Source organism: Panthera pardus, unplaced genomic scaffold (assembly GCF_024362965.1).
Source record: "Panthera pardus isolate Hobbes unplaced genomic scaffold, ASM2436296v1 HiC_scaffold_12, whole genome shotgun sequence".
Lineage (NCBI taxonomy): Eukaryota > Metazoa > Chordata > Mammalia > Carnivora > Felidae > Panthera > Panthera pardus.
The window spans coordinates 55,899,552-55,926,329 of NW_026526677.1; the positions used below are offsets into that span (position 1 = coordinate 55,899,552).

The 26,778-nt window shown below is 43.9% G+C and overlaps 2 protein-coding genes across 8 annotated transcripts in view; one reads left to right on the forward strand and one right to left on the reverse strand.

Moving 5' to 3' along the window:
- The window catches only part of NUMA1 (nuclear mitotic apparatus protein 1), a 72,486-nt gene extending 60,166 nt beyond the window's left edge, over window positions 1–12,320 (reverse strand). The window contains exon 1 of one of the 2 annotated variants that reach the window (XM_019449654.2): window positions 12,209–12,320. The gene's annotated coding sequence lies outside the window, so the exon portion shown is untranslated. Of the gene's footprint in view, window positions 1–2,916; window positions 3,100–12,208 lie in introns of those variants that run through there. The other variant, XM_019449657.2, reaches the window with a different exon arrangement.
- A 98-nt stretch (window positions 12,321–12,418) lies between these two features.
- Window positions 12,419–26,716, forward strand: LRRC51 (leucine rich repeat containing 51). Of its 6 annotated transcripts, XM_019449681.2 has the most exons (7): window positions 12,567–12,650; window positions 16,669–16,714; window positions 19,171–19,253; window positions 19,914–20,051; window positions 24,706–24,911; window positions 26,089–26,237; window positions 26,505–26,716. In XM_019449681.2, exons 4-7 carry the CDS (start codon window positions 19,970–19,972, stop codon window positions 26,644–26,646), a joined length of 579 nt encoding a protein of 192 aa, XP_019305226.1. In that variant the 5' UTR covers window positions 12,567–12,650; window positions 16,669–16,714; window positions 19,171–19,253; window positions 19,914–19,969; the 3' UTR covers window positions 26,647–26,716. The 6 variants fall into 6 exon arrangements, with proteins under 6 accessions (XP_019305231.1, XP_019305223.1, XP_019305229.1 ...); XM_019449678.2 differs by lacking the exon at window positions 16,669–16,714 and having other exon boundaries at window positions 12,543–12,650; XM_019449684.2 differs by lacking the exon at window positions 16,669–16,714 and having other exon boundaries at window positions 12,544–12,650; window positions 19,191–19,253.
- The last annotated feature ends 62 nt before the right edge of the window (window positions 26,717–26,778 follow it).

Consider the following 26,778-nt stretch of genomic DNA (forward strand, 5'->3'; position numbering starts at 1 on the left):
ACACCTTAATTTACTGACTAGTTATCAACAAAACCACCAACAAGATTCCAGGCCTTCAATCAATCAGCCTAATTGAAATCAGTTCAAGATAGGCTGCTTTCCCTCTTCCCATCCCCCTGCCTATCCTCACCCCTTCTCAAACCCAAATGCTGACCAAAAAAATAAAAAATAAAGATCAATGGAGTAGCCTGATCTATCATTTTTCCCAGAAAAAGACTATCTGCTTCCACTCTACCACGCCACCTGATGGATTCTGACATACTGGTGAGCAGAGGTGCTACAGTCTGAAGAACTTGTGACTGATTCTGGAGATGGGACTGCAATGGCTCCTCAGCTAGTGTCCTACAGCGGCATGTTCCAATCCTTTCTGGCCCCCAATACATTTGTGATTTGGGAGGACTACACGAGAAAGGCTAATTTTCTCACACTATCTAGTCACCTTGACCTAGAAGCAAGCATATATGCACAGTGAGTATAAAGGAAGTGACAGGGACACCTGGGTGGCTCAGTTGGTTAAGTGTCTGACTCTTGATTTCGGCTCAGGATATGATCTTGCAGTTGTGAGCTCAAGCCCCGCATCAGGCTCTGTGCTGACAGCATGGAGCCTGTTTGGGATTCTCTCTCTCTCTCTCTCTCTCTCTCTCTCTCTCTCTGCCCCTCCCGTGCTTGAGCTCACTTTCTCTCTCTCTCTCTCTCTAAAATAAGTGATTAAAACTTAAAAAAAAAAAAAAAAGAAAGGGTGCCTAGGTGGCTCAGTCAGTTAAGTGTCTCACTTTAGCTCAGGTCATGATCTTGCGTTTTTCAGTTTGAGCCCCACATTGGGCTCTGTGCTTCAGCTCAGAGTCTGGAGGCTCCTTCAGATTCTGTGTCTCCCTCTCTCTGTCTGGCCCTCTCAAGAGTAAACATTTAAAAAAAAATTTTTTTTCATTAAAAAAAAAAAGACAGGGCACCTGTGTGGCTCAGTGGGTTAAGCACCTAACTCTTAATTTCTGCTCAGGTCATGATCTCAGGGCTCGTAAGTTCAAGCCCCACATCAGGCTCCGCTCTAACAACACAGAGCTTGCTTGGGATTCTTTCTCTTCCCCTCTCTCTACCCCTCCCTGGCTCAAGCTCGCACTCTCAAAATAAATAAATAAATAAATAAAAATTAACAAAAATAAAAAAAAAATTAAGTGACACCTTTTTAAACAAAATTTCCAATCTTATTAAATCAAATGAAAACTGCAGTCAAAATAGTCTCTGTAGGAAGTTATTTACTTATTCTAACAATATAATCATTGCTCAAAATATATATGAAACACTCTTCTGGAAACTGCCTTTAAAGTCTACTCTGTGAGACACACAAAAATTAAATCTTACTGTTTTGCAGTCACACCTCATTTTTCACCAAAAAATGTACTGCCTTGCTTGACTCTTTTGGCTTATAGTATCTTTTGGCTGTGAACCCACCAAGCAAGGTTCAGTGAAGATTTGCTACTTCTGAGGACATTCAAAAGATTGGCTTAGGAGCCAAAAATATTCTGAGCATTGGCAGCATCACCAGAATAAATATAAAGTCTGAGAACACAATTACTTTGAAGAGGACAAACTTACAAATACTGTTAAGTGTCCTACAACTACAACAAAGAGGACAAGATATGTGCAATATATGTCATGTATTAAGCTATTACGTTACTTTACTGTTTATTTTTTTAAGTTATTTATTTTGAGAGAGACAGAGACAGCGTGAGTGGGGGAGGGGCAGAGAATGCGGGAGAGAGAATCCCAAGCAGGCTCTGCACTGTCAGCACAGAGCCCAATACGTGGCTCAAACTCATGAAATCGTGAGATCATGACCTGAACCTAAACCAAGAGTCGGATGCTTAACCGACAGAGCCACCCAGGTGTCCCAACTGTTTATTTATTTTTGAGAGAGAGCCCACGCACGTGCACAAATGGGGGAGGGGCAGAGAGAGCGAGAGACAGAATCCTAAACAGACTCCAGGCTCTGAGCAGTCAGCACAGAGCCCAACACGGGGCTTGAACCCACGAACCATGAGATCATGACCTGAGCTGAAGTCAGATGCTTAACCAACTATGCCACCTAGGCGACCCTATGTTACTTTACAATCACACATTACGTAGTCATAAATTTTGGCCCTGGAAGAAATCTTCCATATCATATAATCCAAACTGTTTATGTTTATATATGAAAAAACTTCAGTTCAGAGGTTACGTAATTTGTCCCTGGTCACACAGCTGGTCAGCAACAGTCAGGACTAGCAACCCAGTCACCCTGACTTCTGGCATAATCCACAAACATATCCTAATCCAATTCCTCCCATTTCCGTGTTCCTCACTGCTGTCTTTCAAAGGGAAAGGAAATAATTTGAGACACTAAAGCACACCAGAATGGTTCTGAAACTCAGTAGCTGAGAAAGATTGACTTAACACCAGTTATCTCTCTATAATCGCCCCTACAGGTATAAGTCATTGTTTAGTATGTAGTTCACAAGAGTTCTGGATAAAGGGAAACCTATGATCACTTCCCCCCAAAGCAAGAATATGTTTATTAAACCTCTCTCCCTGGGTGGCTCAGTAGGTTGAGCATCCGACTTCGGCTCAGGTCATGATCTCAAGGTTAGCGAGTCTGAGCCCCACATCGGGCTCCCTGGTGTCAGCCTGTCAGTGCAGAGCCCGCTTCAGATCCTCTGTTCCCCTCTTTGCCCCTCCTCCACTTGCGCTCTCCCCAAAATATTTGAACAAACAAACAAAAAACTCTCTTCCTACCTCCTGCAGTAACCCATGTGCTTCAAGTAATTGAAAGGTCACTATGAAGAACATGAATCAGAGAAAAAGAAAATAATAAAGCTTCTGTTCAGGAAAAGGCTGATCTATGAAAAAGCAGAGAAAGGACAGAAACCATCCTGAACTTACCTCCTGGTGGACAGCTTCCCCAGGCCTGGACAAGATCCCTGGCAGACTGGCTTAGAATTAGCCTCTACCCAGGGAAGGGGCAAAGGGGCAGGAATGCTTGTTCATTCTCCCATCCCACCCACTGTTGGTCAGCTCAGCTTCATATCATCTTGGGCAGCCCCAGCATTCTGTAGATCAGACAGCAAACGGAAGGGAAGCCACGCAGCCTAGGTCAATGGGGTGAGTCAGTGGCAGAGCAGGAAGAATCACTGGGGCAGAAATTCTGGCCTCCTGTGGCAAGATTGCCAAACCACACCACACCCCTACCCCCACCCCCACGCCTTGGTCAGCACTGGGAAGGCCCTATTAGGATTCTGGTCTCCAAACCAAGAGAAGTCCTTCCTCAGGAGGCTCCATATCACTAATTTCCAAGTGTGTTTCTCCTCAAAAACCTTCCATGGCTTTCTTCTGTCTAAAGCATTATATCTAAATTATTTGGCTTCATTTTCAAAGCCCTCCATTATATGGCCTCAAGTCATTTATTCAACCTTACTTCCCACTATTCCACAGCATACACTCTGAACTAATCAAGCCAGTCTTCCCACTTCTCTCTGCATAAGACTCTATTTCTCATTCCCATGCCTTGAGTTATCCAGCAGTGGTAAATTCAAATACCTGAGTCAGGCAGGTAAAAGAAATGGATTCTCCAGTGGAGCATATGGCAGAACTATGGAGTGTTGTCCCCACCTAAAGGCATTCAAATATTTTATTATTTTTTTAATTATTTTATTTTTTTAATGTTTATTTATTTTTGAGAGAGACTGAGGAAGAGAGGGAGGGGCAGAGAGAGAGGAAGACAGAAGATGTGTGGGCTCTGTGCGGACAGTAGAGAGCCCAATGAGGGGCTCGAACTCACGAACTGGGAGATCATGACCTCAGCCAAAGCTGGATGCTTAACCTACCGAGCCACCCAGGCGCCCCAAGGCATTCAAATATTTTGATTCAAATATTTATGCAGTTCTTCACTTTGAGCATCACAATAACTTATTAAATAGTTATTAATACTCTTTCTAACTTGCAAGTGAAGAAACTTTCCCAAGGTTAGGCAGCTGGCAAAATCCTGGGCATCACCTCTGAAGCCAAAGCAAGAGCTCTAAAGTAAACGCTTCCCAGTAGTACAAACACCATAGAAGATACAGCACTCTAAATCTGAAGAGGAAATTCATTTTTCATGATATACATGCAACTTTATTAGTAGTAGTAGTAGGATGGAGGGGCGCCTGGGTGGCTCAGTCAGTTAGGCGTCCAACTTCGGCTCAGGTCATGATCTCACGGTTTGTGAGTTCAAGCCCCACATCGGGCTCTGTGCTGACAGCTCAGAGCCTGGAGCCTGCTTCGGATTCTGTGTCTCCTTCTCTCTCTGCCCCTCCCCAACTTGTGCTCTGTGTCTCTGTCTCTCAAAAAATAGATAAATGTAAAAAACAATTTTTTTTTAAATAGTGGGATGTAAAACCCAAAGAGCAGCTTATCTAACCATATACTCCAACTATCTCAAATTCTATTCATGTTCCTGCCAAAGTCTCTCCTAGTTATTCCAGGCCCTACTGAGTTCCCTCTTCTCTCAATTCCTATAGAGCTTACAGACTAGACAACACAGTCGAGTGCTAAATTATATACAGTCATGCAAAACTGAAGTGAGTCCATGTGTTTTCTAGCTTCACTAATCAAACTACTGTATTAACCTATCTAGTTCTACTAAAAATGTTTAACCTGAATCTAATGAAGAAGAGATAATCATACAAATCCAAATTAAGAAATATTCTAGGGGTGCCCAGGTGGCTCAGTTGGTTAAGCATCCAAATCTTGGTTTTGACTCAGGTCACAATCTCACAATTCGTGAGATAGAGCCCCATGTCGGGGTCCACACTGACAGCATGGAGCCTGCTTGGGATTCTCTCTCTCCCTCTTACTCTCTGCCCCTCCCCCAAATCACACTCTCCCTCAAAATAAATAAATACACTTAAAAAAATTCTGCAAAAATCTACCTAACCTCTTAAAGAATGTCAATATTGCGACAGATAAAAAAGCATTCAAGATTGAGAGATTAGGGAATTGCTCAAGGGGCATGACAAAATTATCACAACTAAATGCATGAATGACCCTTCACTGAAGGCTGATTTGAAAAAAAAAAATCTATAAAAGACATTACTGGGAAAATGTGAGATGTCTGAACAAGTATTATACACTGGATGTACTGAATCAATCCTAAATTTCCTGAGACCTAGCTGTATTGTTATTATATAGGCAGATACTCTTGTTTTTAGGAAACACTGCTGAATTATATTTAGGATGAAGTAACATGATGTTTGCATCTAATAGTCCAAAGGTTCAGAATATGAAGAATGGAGAGCAAATGCAGCAAAATGTTAACAACTGGCAAATGTAGGCAAAGAGTTTGTTATATTTTTCTTATAAAGTATCGATAGATTTGAACACACACAAGAGTATATAAATATTTATGATTCCTATAAAGAATCTACAGGTTTGAACAGTTGGTGAGGAGGGAAATCCTGTATTGTACATTTCTTTATATATTCAGCTCTCTGAGAGATAAAACAGGCACTCATTGTTTATTTGCTCACTACCTACGGAAACTGGGCTTTGGAGGTCAGCAACCAGACAGAGTCCACTTTGCAGCAATTCATGAGGGGTACAGTAGCAAACTCCTAAGGAACAAGAGGTTTCCCTCAAACTCACACCATCACACCACATGGAAGATAGAAAAGTAGGTAATCAAAGCTATTGTTATCTCGCCCCTCACTGAAGCCATCCAGAAGTGAGACACTTGACAAATGTCCACTTACAGGGCAAAACAGTTGCTACCCACACGAAGGACCAAGATCCAGGGTCACATTGCATCCACCTTGTCATCGGGTACCAAAAACTTGATAGCCTGCAAAAGAAGTATGTCTGACCAGTCACAGGAAGGCACTCAAGTGGTCAAATAAATAAGCCTGAAATATACAGTCTTTACTCCTCACCATATAAAACCTGTCCTCAATTGCAGTAAGGCAGAAGAAATCTGCCAGGCTCAATCACTGGCATTTCCTGCACTGGCTTCAAAGAAATCAGCCCTTAAATAGGACAGAAAGGGCAGCTGACACAGCTGTCTACTGAGGCCTCAACCCAGGAGCATGCTGTGCAATATGCCCTCTTCCCCTTCTACAGCCACCAGATCACTTTACTTCTGCCAAGTGGTCCCTTATTAGGATGACTGATTGCCCAATGGCCAACCCTTAACCTTGATCCTCTCCTCCCCTCACTGACAGCCAAGATATCTTTCCAGATAGCTCCTCCTCCAATTTAGCAGAAAGAACAGCCAAAACTATTCCCCCTCAAACCTCCATCAACTGAAGTAAGACCTATAGTAGTATTACACACAGCTTATTTCTCAAACCTACCATTTTTAGCGTTTTTACCAAAGACAGAAGGAAAACATATAAAGCCCGCTTGTCAAGCTTTGGCATTATAAACTATGAAGGAGAGAAAATACAATGCTTTTAGATGTGATCTGGCAAAAAAGCTCTCAACAGTTCTTATGCTACCAAAAGTAACAAGATACAATTTAACATGATTAAACATGAAGGTTTGCATTCACTAAACTAATACAAGAAGGTAGAGACTTGGTACAGCAGTTTATATTAAATAGGCTGCCTTTGGGCCCTTGGGGTAGGGGAGGGAGCAGGCTGCATATGGTGGGAGGCAGAAGAGAGGATGTCACACTCTCAGTGAACCATGAATGTAACACAGCTGCCCAAAACACCAGCGCAGGCTTGGGTTGTGTTAGAAGACAACTCTGTGCCCCACTTTTAAAAAGCAAAGTCAGAGTCCACGCAGCTAAAGAATGAAACAACTGTGGTGAAAAGTCTAAAAGTCATATATCGTAGCAAATGTGAGGGAAGAACTACAGATGTTTAGTGAGGGAGAACACGAAAATGTGTTCAAATATATGCACACTTGTCATGCAGGTGAAGAGAAAAATGTATGTGTTCTGCAGGAAGACAAAACCAGAACTAGTGAGTAGAAATTACAGAAAGATAGAGTTCGGTTTGCCATAGGGAAAAACTTTCAGCATAGTAAGAAAGTTAAGAATGTGAGTTATGGAACCCAGAATGCTTGGATTAGAACACCAACTCCACTTACACTGTATGGCTTTGAATAGACTACTTAATTTATTTGTGTCTCAGTTTCCTTGCCTGTTAAAGGGAATAGTAATAATGACAGTATTTACCTCACAGAACTTTGGGAAGCAGTTCACGTAAAGCACTTAGAACAGAGCCTGCTCACAGTATATCCTGAAGAAAAAAACAATGTTAACTATTGCCATGACTGTTGATATAATAAATGAGATAACCTGAGAATCTTCCCACTAAATACACCTGGAAATGCTTAGAAAAATATAATAAACATCCTTTTAGAGTATGCCAATTAAGTTACTATCTCTCAGCTCCACACCTACCCTGTTACACTCTGCTCTGTGACACTGGGGCTTGGACTCCGCCAACCCTATCACACCTTTGCCAGCTGGCTCTGTAGGAGGTGCTAAAGGGAAAATGGAAGGCAGGAACTTCCTCCTTCGTATGGCCTGCTGTTTCTTGACAACAGCAGTTGGTTCCTTCCCGCTTCTTGCTAAACTCCCAGAACCAGCCTCAATGCGCCCCCCTCAGAGGCACCAGCACCAGCTGGGCAGAACTCAACCAAACCTGGCTCCTCCAGGCCCTTCCTGCAAACACCTGAGAAACCAGCAGCACCAGGAGACGCCCTCTCCTCAGAGAATCAGGGCGTAGTTCCTCCAGATCCCTTCAGACTTACAGGATCTGAGAACTCCAACCTTTCTTCCCTTTGTTTTTTGGCCCTAGATGAAGTAGCTGCTTAATGCAGTTATTACATCAAAGATACCCTTTTTGCTTGTCCAGCCCTCCAGCAAGGCTTTAAACTAATTCCCTTTACTGAGTTCACTTTTAAAATAGCTATGTGTGGTTTCTATTTTCCTGACTGGATCCTGATACATAGATAAACTGAGCTCACAAGAAAGTAAGGAAGTCCCAGGAAAAGCGACCTGACAGCATAGCTATCCTAGCAGTGTAAAGAATTTATAACCATCAAAAAAAAAAAAAAAAAAAAAAGAATTTATAACCATCTCTTTGTCCAGGAGACAGATTCTGAGCCTACAAAGAGCAGCTGAGATCCCTATACAAAGGCTAAGACATTCAATAAAGACAGACCAGGGGAAAAAAGTCTGTCCACAGGGAAATAAGGAAGATTGTCTTGCTCACCTAGTGAAGTGGGAGGAAAAAACCCTCCTAGGAATTCAAAACCATAGTCGTTTTGCGGCCTAAGCTCGTGGCCTGAAAATCTACAAGTAGAGAAAAATTACATACATTTTGGTCCCAGATTGGGACTAGCCATGAGTGCCCAACAGAAGCAACCACAAAGTTGCTCCAGAAGATATATGAATGGCCAATAAATATGTGAAAAGATGTTCAACATCATCAGTCATTAGAAAAATGCAAATTAAAACCACAGTGAGATACTACTACACCTCCATGAGAATGGCTAAAATTAAAAAGGCCGACGATACCAGGGTGCCTGAATGGCTCAGTCAGTTAAGCATCCAACTCTTGATTCCCCCTCAGGTCATGATCTCATGGTAGGTGGAACTGGGCCTCATGTCAGGCTCCATGCTAAGGGCATAGAGCCTGCTTGGGATTCTCTCTCTCTCCACCTCTCCCCTACTTGCACTGTCTCAAATAAAATAAACTTAAAAAAAAAAAAAAAGCCAACAATACCAAGTATTCGCAAGAATACGAAGCAAACAGAGCTCTCACATACTGCTTAAATGGTGTTACCACTTGAGAAAACTGGTAATTTCTTAAAAAATTAAACATATACCACAATACAACCCAGCCATTCCACTCTGAAAAGGAAAGTATACAAACACTCAAAGATTTATACATGAATGCGCATAGCAATTTCATTTATAACATCCAAAACCTGGAAACAACTCAAATGTCCATGAACAGTGAATAAGCAAAATTACCTGATACAACCATATAACAGAATACTACTAACAAATTACTGATATATGCAACTAAATAGATAAATCTCACATGCATTATGCTATGTGAAAGGAACTAAGCCCAAAAATACAACTGTATGATTTAACTTATATAAAATTCTAGGAAACACAAATTAATCTACAATAGTTCCTGAGCCAAGGTGAAGGGAAACACGGACTGTAAAGAAGCACACAGAAATTTTGGGGAGTGATGGTACTGCTCTATAATTTGATTGTGGCAGCTTTTGATAAGTGTATATACATCTTTCAAAACTTTTCACTACAAATAAAGTTTACTGTACATAAATTATCCATAAGCAAAGTTGACTTAGACTGAGGGACAGAGCACAGTGGGGGAGGGGCAGAGCAGAAATCTGAAGCTGGCTCCAGGCTCTGAGCTGTCAGCAGAGCCCGACACTGGATCGAACTCACCATGAGATCGTGACCTGAGCCAGAGTCGGACACTCAACCAACTGAGCCACCCAGCTGTCCCATGACCGCAAATTTTTTTATAAAAAACTTATGCAAGATATGAAATCCCAGACTGAGGAATCACTATAAACCCCCAGTAGGGTAAAATTAAATCCACACCATGTAATGAAACTGTAGAACACAAACAACATGGGAAGATCTTTAAAACAGAGAAAAATGCAGGTTACCTAAAAAAATGATAGTTAAATTGTGAACACATTCTCAAAAGTAACAAAAAAAGCCAGAATTTCAGTAAAATAACATTTTCAACATGCTGAAAGAAAATATTTGGAAGCCTAGTACCCAGCTAAACTATCAAGACTAAAGAGTAAATAGGGGCGCCTGGGTGGCTTGGTCGGTTAAGCGTCCAACTTCGGCTCAGGTCATGATCTCACGGTCCGTGGGTTCAAGCCCCGCGTCGGGCTCTGTGCTGACGGCTAGGAGTCTGGAGCCTGTTTCAGATTCTGTGTCTCCCTCTCTCTGTGACCCTCCCCCGTTCATGCTCTGTCTCTCTGTCTCAAAAATAAATAAACGTTAAAAAAAAAAAAAAAAAGAGTAAATAAAGATGTTTCCCAGAAGAATGTTTACCACTAACTGACCCTCACTGAAGAAAACATCTGAAAGATACATTCATCTCTTTAACAAAAATGGAACAAAGTGCAAGAAAGAATTGTGACAAAACAAATAGTAAACATATAAGGGTAAGATGAAAAACTCACTGCAGCACAAAACATAATACTGTTGGGGAGCCTAGGTGGCTGAGCCGGTTAAGCACTGACTTCGGCTCAGGTCATGATCACACGGTTCATGAGTTCAAGCCCCACATCTGGCTCTGTGCTAACAGGTCAGAGCCTGAAGCCTGCTTTGGATCCTGTGTCTCCTCTCTCTGTGCCTCCCCCGCCCCTCTTTTTCTCTCTCTCTCTCAAAAATAAAATAAACATTAAAAAAAATTTTAACATAATGCTATTACAATACAGTAACAATTATTATCACTTAGAATTGTTCAATATTGAAATAGACTGCCTTTGGGAGTTGTCTCATTCTTGGAAGTGATCATTTTTGAGTTCAGACAACACCTTTTGAGAAGTTTGGTATACACTGGAGAAGAGGCTTAAATAAATGACCCCCAATATAGCTACTGACCACAGGGTGTTATCAATTAGACACAGCTGTCAAAACATTCCCTGATCAGTTCTGTGTAGCCACCTGTGGCAGGGCTTGCCCCTATCCTAACAGTTCTAGAATTCAAGTATTAGTTCAAAGCATTCTTCTCGCTCCCATATTCCATAAGTAAAGAAGAACACTCTAGATAGAAATGTTTCCTATATGAGCTTTCAGGTAATATCTTCTAGCTTTGGGGAAGTACAGCTTTGGCTTTTGATTAAGATTAAGGAATTACAATTAGTCATCATTTGCTTAAACTTGGGCCAAGAAAAGAGTACTTTAGGGGCTTTTACAGACAAGTACATGCTTCTTCCTCTAACGAGGAAATACCATACAGGAACAGAGAGGGAAGGAGTACATACACTAATCCCTGCTGACTGAAAGCTACCTTGCTTGATCTGAATGTTCCCTCCAGGTTCCCGTATATTCACAGCAGTAAAGATCTCCACAAGGTAGCCCCAATTCCCTTCCCAACAAGGTTTCTGCCCACCACAAAGTAACACACATGACGGTCCAGAACTTTGGAAAGACAGGACCAGGCAACAGACACCAGAGAGAGGAAAACACGGATCAAAGCAAGTATCACATTTTTAGAAGGCAGCCCCATTCCCCACAAAAAGAATACAGCAGTTCAAAAGCCACTAAATGAAGATGGGAAAGCCAGGCTCCTATTTTCTTTCAGTCCATGAAAGCTCATTCATTTCAAAGCATACATTAATGGCCATGACATGTCTCACTCATAGCTGTCTAGGCATCAGGATAAAGGGACAAAAGACACTGTCTCCACTCAGAAGGACAAACATGCAGACACTCTTCCAATGCAAGATGAGAAGTACTCTTCCAGAGGTAACGAAGAAGGCGCACCCAGAGGAGGGAGCATCAAGCCAATTAGGTTCTTTCCCACCCACAACCTTCACACACTTAGTCATAAATTTGTACTTTCTAAGATGTTTCCATGAAACAACCTACCTGATTTGACCCTAAGAACAACTCACACACAGCCCCCACACGGCCCCTCCCCCCCTCAAGCCAACCCTCAAACACCCCAGTACAGCCAACCACGCACTAGCTATGTAATCCTGGCCAAAAAAACATTATAAAATACCGCCGGTTCCCTATCTCTAATAAAGTATAACTGGAAAATTAGGAATATTAAAAAGATGATCCATATAAAGGGTGTGGCACAGTGTCTGAAACGTAGTTGGTGCTCTGAAAACGTTTACTACCAATATTACTACTGCTATTGTTAACAATAATAGGCGGAGACTTTCCTGGGACCTCTCGCTCACAAGCCTTTCAGGAACAGGCACTACCCCGCACCCCGGTCGTCCTCAGGCAAAATTCCACGGACACACCCCCAAACAGACCCTCCCACTATGCACGCCGGCACCTCCCCTCGGAACAGGCGCCCCTCCTCACACACCTCACCCCCGATAAATCTCCCCAGAGTAGGTTACGAAGGAGGCTCTCGGCTCGCACCCGCCTCTCCAGCACCCCCTCCAGCACCGCATCCCTGCGGGCGCCCAGACCGAACAGCAGCCGCGGGCCCGCGCCGGTTACCTGGCCGCGCGCTCCCGCAGCGCCTCACGGTCCCCCAGGATCGTCTTCGTTGCGGACTCGCGCCAGCGCTCCGAGCGCACAATTAGTTTAAACTATGGCCCCGCCCCCTCGCACCACCCTCTGATTGGCCCCGGTCGGCTGGAGTTTCACGCAAGGGCACGCTTCAGGACCCGGGAAAAGGAAGTGTGAAGACCACTGGGAAGAGAGAAGCGGTGTCACTACTTCCGGAAGCCGGCCGCGACTTGAAAGCAAAGAAAACCACAAATCCCAGCACCGCCCGCGGCTTCGGAGGCCCGCCCCCCGGCGAACTACAACTCCCGGTAGGCATCAGGAAGCACTTTCGGCGCTTAGCCGAGTCGCGGTGGCGAAGGTAGTTACTATGGAGTTGGGCTGAGTAAGCAAGGGGTAGTGGGACGCCGAGCTGGAGGGAAAGCAACAGCGGGTGAGTCGGGCGGGAAAACAGGAAATTCACTCAAAGGAACAATTCGCTCTCTATAGAGAGGAGAGGAACACACAGAAAGATTAAGGAATTTCCTTTCTCGGGGACCTGAGATACCCCCGCACACACCCTTTACCCCTTTAACAACAAACAAGACACAACGTCCATATGGAATAGACTGGAGCGGGGAGGGGAGGAAAGGGCGCCGAGATACATACCCATACAGATTTACAGATTTGGGGGCGCTTAAGAACATCCCCCATCACAAACCTGGGTCCCCGCTCCCCAATACGAATGCTTCAAATCCCTGACACTGGGAGATCTGAAACGCCCTCAGAAAATGGGTTGATTTTTCCTTTGATGAACTGAGACCTCTTCAGGACATGAGTAAACTACAGGCCCTAATACTGGAGCTGTATGAGGCTTGAAGTGTCTCTTTCCTTACAAGCAGGAAAATCCTAGAATACAGCCTCCTTCTGAGTCAGCAGCATCTTCCCACACAAAGTCATGGGGGGGGGGGGGGTCCTGTCCCTAAATTATCTCTTCTCTCTTTACCTCCACTATGGTCTGTTTCTCGGAGCTCTACTGTTAGAGTTTCATTCCTTTTACAGTCTTCATGATGGATTACCTTCGGCAACTTACCAGCACTTTCACATCCAGTCTCTTTTGAATTTTGTGAGTCAAGGATATTTATTCCCATTTTACAGATTGGAAAACTGAAACCCAAAGAGGAGCAGTAACTTGCCTGAGGCCACACAAGTCAGTGACAGCTAAGACTAGATAGATCCCCAGTTCTCCAACTTCCAGCTGGAGTAGATTGAACTGCCTCAGAGAAAAGAAGCCTTTATGGCCTACATTGGGGTATTTACACTTCAGGCAGAATGAGTCCAAATCTTCCTTGAGAGCTTAAATGGGGAAAAGGAACTAGAAAGATGGAAGACAATGGGAATCAAACAGATTTAACAAAACTAAACAGGAAATTATCTGGCTAATGCAACATCCACATCTGATGCTGCCATGAATAGCTGGCTTCTGGCTGGCTTCTAGGTGGCTGGTCCACTTACTATCTTACAGTCCCTCCAGGCTTGGTTCTAGGCCCACTTCACACTGCCGTATTCTCTTTGGTATTCTAATCCACCTCATTCACCACCTGTACACAGATGTACACAAGTATGTGCCCCCAGCCCAGCACTCATCTCTAAGCTCCAGGTCTGTCTAGCCAATTGCTTCTTCCAACATCTTCGTGTATCTCACAGACAATCCAAACTCAACACATCTGCAACTGATCATCTCTATGTACTCCAAGCCTGGATTTCTTACCATGTTCTCACCTCTGTCCAACATTATGGAAGCCAAAAACCCAAGAGTTATCCTTAATACAACTTCTATTTCGCATCCATCTCAAAGTTCTGTCAGCTTTACTTCTTAAATAGGACTTCTCTCTGGTCCTAGCTACCATCACATCCTTCCTGCCTTCCTTCCCAGCCATTTTGCATGCTGCAGCCAGAGTAGTCCTTCAAACCACAAATGTGATTTTGTTCACTCCCCCCAGCCCCATTTAAAAATATACCTGTGCCTTCCTATTGGTCTTAGCATCAAGCAACATCTCAGCCAGGCTCCTGTCTACGTCTCCAGCCCCCAGTCTAATATATATCCTTCCCTTTCTCCTCTCTAGTTATATAGCATTCTTTGAGGTCTTCAACGTTGATTTCCAGGTAATCTTTCACCATAGAGCTTTTGCACATGCTGTTTTTTCTGCCTGGAATGTTCATCTTTTCTCCCTGCTATAATTTATACTTATCCTTCAGTTTTCTCAATCACTTCTTTGGAAGGTCTTCTCTGACTGCTCAGACCAGGGTCAAATCCTTCAATTATACAAGCTCATGTCCCTCTCCGTTATAGTATTATTACTGTTGCATTTTTTTAAATTTTTTTAAATGCTTGTTTTTGAGAGAAGAGAGAGAATGAGTGGAGGAGGGGCAGAGAAGGGAAGAAACAGAGGATCTGAAATGGGCTCTGTGCTGACAGCAGAGAGCCCGATGTGAAGCTCAAACTAACAGACCATGAGATCATGACCTGAGATGAAGTCAGATGCTTAACCAACTGAGCCACCCAGGTGCCCTGCAATTTTTTTAAGTGTTTATTATTTAGAGAGAGCGCACATCCATGCACAGGGGAGGGACAGAGAGAGAGAGGGAGAGAAAGAATTCCAAGCAGGCTTCATGCTATCAGTGCAGAGCCCTATGAGGGGTGCAAACCCATGAACTGTGAGATCATGTCCTGAGCCAAAATCAAGAGCCAGATGCTTAACCGACTAAGCCACCCAGGCGACCCATCGTTGTTATGATTTTTACATATTGATTAAGCACCTACTACTTGCCACCACTTTGGCACATGAGAAAAACATGGTTCCTGCCCTGGTGGAGTTTATGGACATACAGATGGTAAACAGATAATCTTAGGAGTGCTACCATGGCAGTAAGTATACGAGTCCAGAAGAGAAGTTCCACATCCAGATTGGGGCGTATATACAGGCTCAAAAGGTGATACCTGAACTGAGCCATAAAGAAGTAGCAAGGCAAAAGGAGAGAGAAACTGTATTCCAAGCAGAGGAAGGTAGATGTGTGGCAACCCAGTGGCAGGTGCAAGGAACTTAATTCAAGTAGGTGTATTAGCTGGGCTGCAGAATTAGAGATGAGGAGAAGCGATGGCAGTAGAGAGGTAGGCAGGAGCTAGGTTGAATCTTGGACTTCCCTATGGCACCTGGAAGTATAACCTCCCACTAGAGTATGTGGTAGACTTTTCATGCCATTCTTTGACTTTTCTTCCACCTGTAGTCCATGACCAGAAACCCTCTCTAGGCCAGGCCATTTAGTCTCTTATCAGATCTCATCTGATTATTCCCAAAGCTTCTTATGCCATTGTATTGCTACTTACCTGAGAGGGAAGGAATAGGCTATCAACAAATCAAACTCCAATTGTTGTAATTTCCAGAAACTGAAAACAAATTTCCATCAACCTAGGATTGGTTAAAGTTAAATTAAGTAAATAAAGTAGGATACACACAAATTCTGTGAAATACTCTACAGTTATTAAAAGGGTGAGAGTCTACAACATTTTTTAAGCTTATTTATTTTGAAAGAGAGAGAGTGGGGGGGAGAGAGAGAGAGAGAGAGAGAGAGAATATCCCAAGTAGGCTCCACGCTGTCAGTGCAGAGCCCAATGCAGGACTCAATTTCATGAAGCATGAGATCATGACTTGAGCTGGAACCAAGAGTCAGATGCTTAACAGACTGAGCCACCCAGGCACCCATAGAGTCTACAATAATTTAAAGAGAAAAAAATACATTGTTAGCTAACACTACAAGGACAACCATATTTCAGTATAAAATGAGTATGCATCAAATCAGTATGCATCAAATCATAGACTTTTAGTTTCTACTTGATGTACTTCTCTATGTTGTTTGACTTTATTCAGCTATCATGTTAACTTTTAAAATTAAAGATAAAAGATATTTCTAGTTTGGAAGAGAAAAATTCCAAAACAAGACAAGTATTCCTCTAAAACTGTCATTTGTCAAGTTAACCTGGATAAATGAGGAAGGCACTGTGATCTGACTGGTTATGAGGCAGAATAGCAGCTGGGAAAGACAGACTCCAAAAACGCAGCCACCGAAGTGAGCAAGGCAGCCTCAGGTTTTTGTCAGTTTGGGTATACCTACCCAGCAGCCAGATTTACCATGTGACACCTGAAGACGCAATTCATTTCTTCCTTCATTTTTCCATTATCCATTTGTTCATCAAGCCTTTAGTGAATACCCATTCTTTGCTAGGCTCAGTGCAGAGTAATGGTGGGAAGAGAGAAAGAAGTCTGATTTCTGTCCCTGCCCTTGAGCTTACAAGGAAGGAATAGGAAGTAGTTTATAAAGAAATGTACAGAGAATACAACTGCTTCAATGTATTAAGCACCTGCTGCAGGACATAAAACAGCACTCAAAATAGGTTTGTCTCCATTTTACAGATGAGGAAACAGGCTGCGATAAAATTTTGTTCAAAGTATAATACAGGTATGTATCAGTTAGCTATTGCTGTATGGCAAACTATCCAAAACCATACTTTAAAACATATAGCTTAAAACAATACACATTTATTATTGCTTCCAAGTCTTTCAGTCAGCTATGTTTCTTCTGGTCTTGGCTCAGCTCATTAATGTGTCTGCAGGCACCTGTGGGTTGTGTGACTATCCTGAACTTGACTTGGTATAAGCTGGCTATTGGCTAGTCTAGGATGGCCTCAGGTGGGAACACTAGCTCTCTGCATGTATCTCACCTGCACGTTTCTCACATCCCTCCAGTAGGCTAGCCATTTTCTCTTGGCACAGGTAAAGAGCAAGAGGGCATGCCCTCTCTTTAAGCTTCTGTTAGTTTCATATCTACCAACATCCCATTGGTCAAGGCAAGTCATATGGCTGAGCCCAGCATGAAAGTGGATAGAACTACAGAGTTACAGGGCAAAAAGGACAGATACAAGGAAGACCATGAATAGGAACAATCAAGGGAATCAATCTATAGGACACATTGATCAATTTTTTTCTGGAAAGACAGGCTTCATCAGAGGGTACACTAGGCTTGGGAACTGAAACATGATTAACATTCACTAAATAGGCAGCTATTTCTTAGAACTTGATGTGGGCTGGTTTGCCACAATCGATGGAATCCTAGCAGGCTTTTCTGTGCCCATGACAGACAGGGTTCTGTTATTTACTATCTTGGCTTCATTCCTTCTGGTCAGGTACAGGGCAGCAGCCATTCCACAAATGTTGGCAGAATTGAATCGACTTTCTTACTGTGAATGAGGTGTGGACTGAAATAGCTGAACCTGGGAGCCAATTGTTAGAAAGAACAGCTTAGCATCAACACTCCCAAAACAGAAATCCTTGTATTTGGCAGTTTCTCATTCATTCCTCCCACAAATATTTCTCGAGCGCCTGTTGTAAGCCAGGTTCTGTGTCAGATGATGAACAAAATTTAGTGCCAGCTCACAGCCTGGGCTACTATTTAAATGGAGAAGAGTAATAACCCTCTCCACCTGGCAATTTACCTAACTACTTGGGGCCCCATGTTTAATACTAACGCATCCAGAAAAATGCATCAGGAGCTGGTGCAACACAAAATTCTGAGTGAGGTTCTCAATGGTCAAGGAAACTAATGACAAAATTCTGCCCTTAAATATTCTAAGCTAAAATCCACGTCCAGTAGTGCAGAACTCTGGGGTCCCAACCCAGGACTTTGAGAAAATTATCCAATCTCTCAAAGGCATCGAACCTGTTGTAGGTGCTCAAGTGGAATGGGCTTCTCTGTCTCAGTGAGAACACAAGCCAGGTTCCTGTGTCTGGAAAAACATGTGTTCTTTGCTGTCTGTCTGTTGATTTGATACCTAAAAGATTCTGGTCTCCCTAATCAACAGTCTGTGCCCACCAGGCCAGTTCCAATTTAACAAGAGAATTCAGCTGTGAAGTGACTCAAGGTGGCACTTCCACGAAGCTCAGTTGAGACTGCTGCTTTTTGAGAGGAAGACATCATTCAGTTTCCATTCTTCTACACATGTGAAATCACCAAAAAAAGGAATTTACTTGAACTGTATTAAGTTGAATTATAAGCTATCAAGTCCATGGTTTTTAAGGGAAATTTCATTTTAAGAGAATGCACAGATTTCATTTTCTGCGTAAAACCTGTTTGCTTCTTTGAATCAAATGATAACTCCATATCCTAAGGTTTCCCTTTTTACTTTGGCTGCCAGGAATTTCAGAGATAACATAGGCCGTTTCCTAATTGTTAGATACATCTCTCTCCTTTCTTCTTTAATTTGCCTTCTAACCTTTCTCTTCCATGTTTCCATTTGCCACTAGTCATCCGTGGCTGTTGAGCACTTGACAGGTAGCATGTCCACACCAGGATGTGCTATGTTAAGTGTAAAATGTCTCAATTATTAATATCAATTATATGTTGAATATTTTGGATATATTGGATTAAATAGATTAAGCTTCATCTGTTTCTCTTGACTTTTCATGGCTACTAGAAAATTTTAAACTATACACTTGAAAAAAATTATGTATGTGGCCTGCATTTGCAGTGTTCATTATATTTCAGTTGAACAGCTCTGTTCCGTAAATCATCCCGTTTTATGCATGTATTGTTGTAAACTACCTCAAATCCTTCTGGAAAGCAGATGAAGTATAGTAACTGCAAAGGCGATGATGGCAGTGGAAGCAATGAGGAAGGGGAGGCTGACTGGGATGTGCACTTGTTGGTCTATTTGTCTTTTGTTTGTATGTGTCACATTCAAACCCCCTTGGTATAAAGTGTGTTCAGCTCTCTTCTTCCCAGGTGAGTAGTATTCTCATGGCTCTCTCCAGTCTCTTGAAAATTTCTCTGTTTGAGTTCATTGGAATTGGAAAGGATCTAATAAAACAATTCACACCACATTGTAAATGACTGATAACACTGTGTTCACCCCTCTCAAGGGGTATTTCCATTTTAACAGGGAACAATCCCTGAACCCAAAGGAATGAATCCCTAATGGTGGAGTTTCAGGCATCAGTGACAGGTGAGTGACTGAAGTAGACTCTGGTTTTATGTGTATGTGTTTATATACATATGACTGTATTCGGGATGTGGCTGAAAATAGAGTCTATTGAAAGGAAATGGGGCTGACAGACATAGGGTCTATGGAAAGGAAATGGGGCTGACAGACAAGCTGAGCAGAGGTAACAAGTCCCCAGCTGGTCAGATTGCAAAGGGCTGTCAGACACCTGATCCAATGCAGGTGCTCAGGAGTTTGTTAAGCAATAGAATAGCCCAGTTGATGTCACCAGAGTGTAGGTACCAAGACAGCCTCCATGGTAACTACTATGGAGTAGCACAAAGCGGGGCTCAGAGTAGGATGCAGGAGGCTATGATTGCAGTCCACACTGACTCATTGGCTTAACTTTCGGCAAGTGCTTTCATCCTGGGGTCTCAGTTTCTTTGTGTAGAAAGAGAAATGGGTGTTACAATTATCAATGAGCTCTAAGGGATGTAAAAGTTCTCTGAGAAGTAGGAAGGTGCCCTACAAATGCAAGGAACCATGCTTAATATCTTAAAATAGAAATGCAGCCAGGCAAGCCTTGAGTGGTAGAGGATAGAAAGGAAGGGTGGAAGGCTATGGGGATACCAGAAGGCCTATGCCCCTTGTACCTGCAACACCCGTCCTTCTCTGTCCTCCCAGGCTGAACCCGGACTCCCAGGGCCAGTGCTTACACCTGACAAACGATGGCCTGAGCTATGAGCAAAGAGGACTATATGAACACTTCAGTGCAAGAGCCCCCTCTTGACTACTCCTTCCGAAGCATCCATATGATCCAAGGTCAGCCCACAGAGTACAGCACTCCACTCACCATAGCAACAGGCTGGGTATGGTCCCCAGGGAGAAACCAGTCTTCTACTTAAAAGCCTAAATTCCTGTATGCTTGCAATTTTGTTGTTTTGGGGAGGAGTAGGGGTAGGGAGGTGGTAGGAAGAGGTGGTAGGAGTGGGAGGGATAATTGATCCTCTTTGAAAGAAGCCAGCCTACAACAGTAAAGTCAGGTGGAAGAAAATTGGGAAACCAGTCTATCAGCCAATGGTTTTATTCTCCTGTTTTTACCTGAAGAGACGAAAAGACTAATGAAAACACAAGCAGAACCCTCTCTCCTCTAAGGACACAAGCCTATTCTGATCACTGGTAAAACATGCAAGGTCTCGTTATTAACAATGGGCATGTTTCCAGTTTAAATATTTATTGACAAATATCTTATATTCATTCCAGTCATATCCAAGTTTATTCAATCATCACCCACACTTATTTCAGGTTTCAGCACTGCCCATGCTCATTCCCATTTTGTTATTCAATGTCCTTGTAAATAGGTGGCTCATACTCTTCAGGAAGGGACAGAAAGAGAGAGAGAGACAGAGAGAGAGAGAGAGAGAGAGAGAGAGAATCATATTCTCAGGAGAATATGCTTCTTCCCAAGGGAATTCTGCTGTCCCTAGACTTTACCATCTGCCCTCACAGAATACATGCTGGCACCCACATATCCTAGCCCCAGTATCTGGCTTTGGTTTTCTCACATAGGCAATTGGTGACTAATTTTAAGCTCAGAAAAAAGGCAAATAGTTATCCAGGAGGTACTAGCCTTGGCTTGTGTTTAGGGCACTACTGGGCTCCCACCAGACACAGTGGTAACTCATGTTCTGTCATGGACATACACTCACCTACCATGATCTTTATTGGGCACTGTATCACTCTTAATTGATATAGTCTGTGTTTCACAAGGGTTTGAGCTGTAATGGTCATGTACAAGATAGCTGAGGTGACAAATAAGGGAATAGCTGAGTGGGGAATAGCTTTGTCCTCTACGGAACCCTCAGAATAAGGGGACAATCTACTACAACCAAGAATAACCACACAGCACAAACCATGATCTGTACAGATGCCCTTTCATTGAATCACTAATATTTACTGAGCACCTATTTAGTAAGCACATGTGTATACACACATGCCAGGCATTGTGCTCCTTGCTGTGTGTTGTAAGGAGGAGAAAAAGACAGGTGCATCCAAGCCCCAAAGGCCCTCTGGTTCCACAGAACTTGTGGAAAGAGTTTAGGAGTACTTGATAAACTATTTGCTTGAAGTAATCGATAGATGGATTATAGACTCTGAAATGGCAGGGACTTTAGACCACATCCAACCCAAAGTCCTCTAACTTCTGCTCGCTCGTGAACCTACAGTGGTAAGGGAGTCCCCTATGACACCCACTTACCAACCCCTCCCATTATGAGGTGAGGAATGATGCAAAGAAGTTATCATCAAACTAGCTCCCACCCTCTAGGGACACGTGGAAAAGGTGCACAGCAATCTTTCAGAGATATGAAGACAGGATCACATTTTCCCCAGTCTTCCTGGGGCTGAACACTCCACAGTTCTTTGGGCACTGATATTTGTGATCTGTTTTCCAGACCTGCCTTGGCCTACTCTGAACAAGGCAGCTTCAACAGATCCTCAAGCAGTGCACTACCCTGGTGGAGTCTAAGGGAACAGAAGTATGTAGCAGCGGGATACCCCATTCCACCCTTGATACCAGCAGCCCCAATAGGAGCCTCACGTTTTAGGCAGCACAGTCCTGCTAGTGGCTAATTCTGAGCTAGAGATCAGCCCATGCTTGGTGGCATTCCTCAAGCTGCTGCCTCATCAGACTGGATGCTAATCCATATGGGTTTATTTTAACCCTTTTATTCAGCTGTGTCATTTCATTGGGGGTTCTTGGGATATGGTGGTGGGGAGGGGACAGGATAAGGAGTTTATTCATGAGCTGGAGCACTCTGCTCCAGTGCCCTTCTGCCACCTCCCCCCAACTTCCTGCTCACTCCAGCATTAAGGCAGAGAGCCATCTGGTGGATGCTGCTGGATGTGCAGCAGAGGAGGAGAGGAAGTTAACACTGGGAGGAGGGGATGGGAAGGGAGGAAGCATGTCCAGTGAGAGTTGAGGGGAGTGACAACAGCTGGCCAGGCTCAGCAAACCCTAAATACTTACTTCCCCTGAGGCAGGTTTTGACAAGTAATGAAGGGCTTAGGGAGAACAGGAAAAATGTAGTCACCTCAGCCATAGCTGGTATCTGGTTCTGGCTCTGCCACCATGAATTTGGGCAGGGCCCATCCTTTCTTTGACCTCATTTGTCAAAACGTGAATGGGGGCCTATACAGATGGATTGTAAAATTACTGTGTTCCCTGTTCTCTCTCCTCCTTAACCAAACTTTCTGAGGGTGTTGTTTACACTACCTGCTTAGATTTCCTGAACCGTCCCTTCACCCTTGAACTCAGTCCAATCTAGCTTCTGTCCCCAGGCCCTCGTCATTTCATTGAAATAGTCCTCACCAAGGTCACAAGGAGCTTCTGAGTTGCCGAAATTAGTTTTCAGACCTTATCTCCCGAAACTCCCGCTTATAAACTATGGATTCCCCAAGCATCTGTAAAATTATCTTCTCGAGGTTCTCCCTCCGATTATTCATAACTATTTAATAGACTCCCCTTCCTCCTTGTCCCTTCTCTCTACCCTCACTCGTGTGGAATCTCATCTATTTCTCTAACTTGTACACCTTCTATGCTAATGATTCTCATCTCTTTCCTGAGCATCAGGCTTTCATATTCAGCTGCTTACTTGGCTTCTCCACCTTTTTGTGCTACAGGAACCTCAGACACACACCAAGGCCAAGCCTTCCAACCCCAGTTTCTGTCTTTCTAATTCCTTATCATTCACACAAACAAGAAACTGGGCACTACCCTTGATTATTCTTCTACTCTTAACATCCAATCAATCATCAAGTCATGCTGATTTTCTGTTCCACTTCATCTCTTGTCTGGATGACTGAAAGAGCCACATCGGTCCTCAGTCCCATCCACTCCCTTTAATCCATACTCCACACTAAAGCTTCAGAATGATCTTTTTGTAGGGCACCTGGGTGGCTCAGTTAAGCGTCCGACTCTTGACTTCGGCTCACTAAAATCATAGCTCTTGTTATCAGGCACCAACTGTGCCTTGTACTGAGTTCTTTTGTGGAAGAGGTAGCTAAACTACAGCACTGATTTTTCATGAACACAGGCTCAAATTTTAAGAAATAAAATATCTTATCTAGGATCCCTATCTTACAGTTCATGAGTTCAAGCCCCACACCCGACTGTGCACTGACAATGCAGAGTCTGCTTGGGATTCTCACTCTCTCCCTCCCTCTCTTTAGTAGTATCTCACATAGTATCTCTCTCTCAAAATAAATAAATTAAAAAAAAAAAAAAAAAGAATGAGGGGCTCCTGGGTGGCTCAGTTGGTAAAGCATCCAACTTTGGCTCAGGTCATGATCTATGGTTCCTGGGTTCAAGCCCTGCATTGGGCTTCCCACTGACAGTGTGGAGCCTCCTTGGGATTCTCTCTCCCTCTCTCTCTCTCTCTCTCTGCCCCTCCCCATTTGCATGTGTTCACTCTCTCTCAAAAATAAACTTAAAAAAAAAAAAAGATCTTCTACATTGAAAGATTTGAATCACCTCATTTGCTTAAACCCTCCACTGGCTTCCCATTGCCCACAGGATAAAGTCCAAAACACTCAGCCTGGCATTCAAAGCTCCTTGTCTTTTTCCTCCTTGCCCACCTTGTGCAGCACATGCCCATATATACACACTGTTCCACACCTCATGCCTCTTCTCCTGTCATGCTATTCTCACCCTTTCCACCCTTTACTTGGTTAATGTCTCCTGATTCACTGAGTTCCATCGCAGGTTTCAACTTCCCTAAGTTCCCAGATTATGTTAGGAGCCTCACTTCATAGTTCTGTTGCTGTTACATTGCCAACATTGCCAACAACATTGATGTTGTTTTCATCTTGCTGGTATGAGCTCCTCCAAGGCACAAACAACTGCTTCATCCCTGCCCTGTTACTCATACAGAGTTTGGCATAGACCATCTCTCATTTTGTTTACTGCTATATATCCAGTATCTGGCACATACACAGTTGCTCAATATTAACGCGAGAAAGAGGACATCAGAATGTGTTGTACTTTAGTGAATGCTATGGGCTCCACCAGCGGATAAGTCTAGATTTTGTGCTGTCATCTCGGTTCAAGCCTGACAATTCTGGGTTCTTAACTTCCACAAAATTAAGAGTGATTTTGCCTCCCTCAACCCCTCAAACAGGGGTGGTACACAAAGGACCCAATGATATGATAGACATGAGGGGACCATGTGACCCAAACCAAGAGTTTGGGATGGGAAGTCTTTGACCCTCAGTCCAAGCTTATTTGGATTCCTGGGGTCTATGGGACAGGGTCCTGGACTGACCATTGGTAGAGTCATACTAGACTCAAGCATGGAGCTATGGTCCTGCCAGCCCCTCCAGCTATAGCTTAGGCTGTAAATCCGCCCAGCTCTGTCCCTTCCCAATGCTAAGACAGAAAAGCAAAGATGATAACCCAAGTCTTACTTTGTCCCCACAGATCTGACAAGCGAGGAGCCAAGAACAGGGCTACGACCACTAAGGCACTCAAAGTCAGGGAAGTCACTGACCCAGTCCCTGTGGCTGAACAACAATGTCCTCAATGACCTGAAAGATTTCAGCCATGTGGTTTCACTGCTTCTGGAGCATCCAGAGAACTTGGCCTGGATCGATCTATCCTTCAACGACCTGACTTCAATTGACCCTGTGAGTACCCAGCCCTGAGAGTCCAATCAGGATGGGCCTGATCCCACCTTTTCTAGCTCCCAGCTTCTCTACTTCCCACATATTATCAAAGAAGTAATGAGGCAGTGTGGTACGGTACAAAGTACATGGCTGTGGGCTCAGAGAGATGTAGGTTCAAATCCTAGATCTTACTGTGTGATTTTGAGCAAGACACCCAACCTTTCAAAATGTCAGCATCCCTGTCTGAAAAAATGGAGAGCATATGCCAGCATCATAAAGGTTTTGTAAGGATTAAATGAGAATTATGAAAAACAACTGGAACATAGCAGGCTGCACTAAAATCACAGCTCTTGTTATCTGGCACCCCCTGTGCCTTGTGCTGAGTTATTTTGTGGAAGAAATAGCTAGACTGCAGCACTGATCTTCCATGAACTCACACTCAAATTTTAAGAAATAAACAGAACTGGGGGTGCCTGGGTGGCTCAGTTGGTTGGGCGTCCGACTTCGGCTCAGGTCATGATCTCGCGGTCCGTGAGTTCGAGCCCCGCATCGGGCTCTGGGCTGACAGCTCAGAGCCTGGAGCCTGTTTCGGATTCTGTGTCTCCCTCTCTCTCTGACCCTCCCCTGCTCATGCTCTGTCTCTCTCTGTCTCAAAAATAAATAAATGTTATAAAAAAAAAAAAAAAAAAAGAAATAAACAGAACTGGCCCTGTCTTGTCCAGGATCCCTATCAGAGGGAAAGCAGCTAGAGAATGACTTGGTAACTATTCCCCAGGTGTAGAGATCCCAATTTAACTACTATTTGAAAGCTTCTCTTTTGTACCTAGCATGATGTTCTGTACCCCTGTCCCCTGTTGTGAAAGAATCTTAAATCACTAAAGCTGAAAAGGCCTTCAGTGTAGGGCCAGCTAAGGCTCAAGGAGAGGCAGGAGAGCCCAGGCACCTGGCAAGTCAGTGGCTATGCTAGGAACCAGGATCATATCTCCTGCACCTTAGATCATAGCTCTGTGTCAATGTGTGTTAGCCCTTCAAAGCTAAATGAAAAGTAGGTTGGAGTCGTCTGCAGTGGCTGCAGCGGAATGGCATAGACTGGAAATCAAGTTGTTTCTCAAACTCTTCCTTCTCTGCCCACAAGCCAGTCCTGAGCACAGATCCAGGACCCTGTCCATTCTGGCTTTCGGTTTCCTTCCCTCAACAGGTCCTGACAACTTTCTTCAACCTCAGTGTCCTCTATCTCCATGGCAACAGCATCCAGCGCCTGGGAGAAGTGAACAAGCTGGCTGTCCTCCCTCGACTCCGGAGCCTGACACTCCATGGGAACCCCATAGAGGAAGAGAAGGGGTATAGGTGAGCGCCCTGCCCCTGGGCTGGGCTCCTCTGAGGGGGAAAGGAGGTGGGAAGATAAGAAGTCCAACACCATTATTCTGCCATGCTGGGACAGGGAAAGGAGTAGAGACCTTTAGGCATTTCTTGCCTATCAGGAGAAACTCTGTCATCCCCCAAATTATACTTAAGTTCCTCCATTCCTTGCAATTAGGGGAGATAGTGGCAACTGGTGGAGGGGGAAAGAGGTTCTGGTGCAGGGCTGGCCCCCAGCCTGAGTCTTCCCCACAGGCAATATGTGCTGTGCACCCTGCCCCGTATCACCACATTCGACTTCAGCGGGGTCACCAAGGCAGACCGCACCACAGCTGAAGTGTGGAAGCGCATGAACATCAAGCCCAAGAAGGTCCGGATCAAGCAGAATGCACTCTGAGGTTCTCAGGCCCCAGCAGTCCTGAGAGGATGGTCAGTTTGGTTTAACAATAAACGATTTGAGCAGTTGAGCAGGTGCGAAGTCACCTGTGTCATGTAAAAACGTCCTCCAACTCAGGCACTTGTCAGTAGC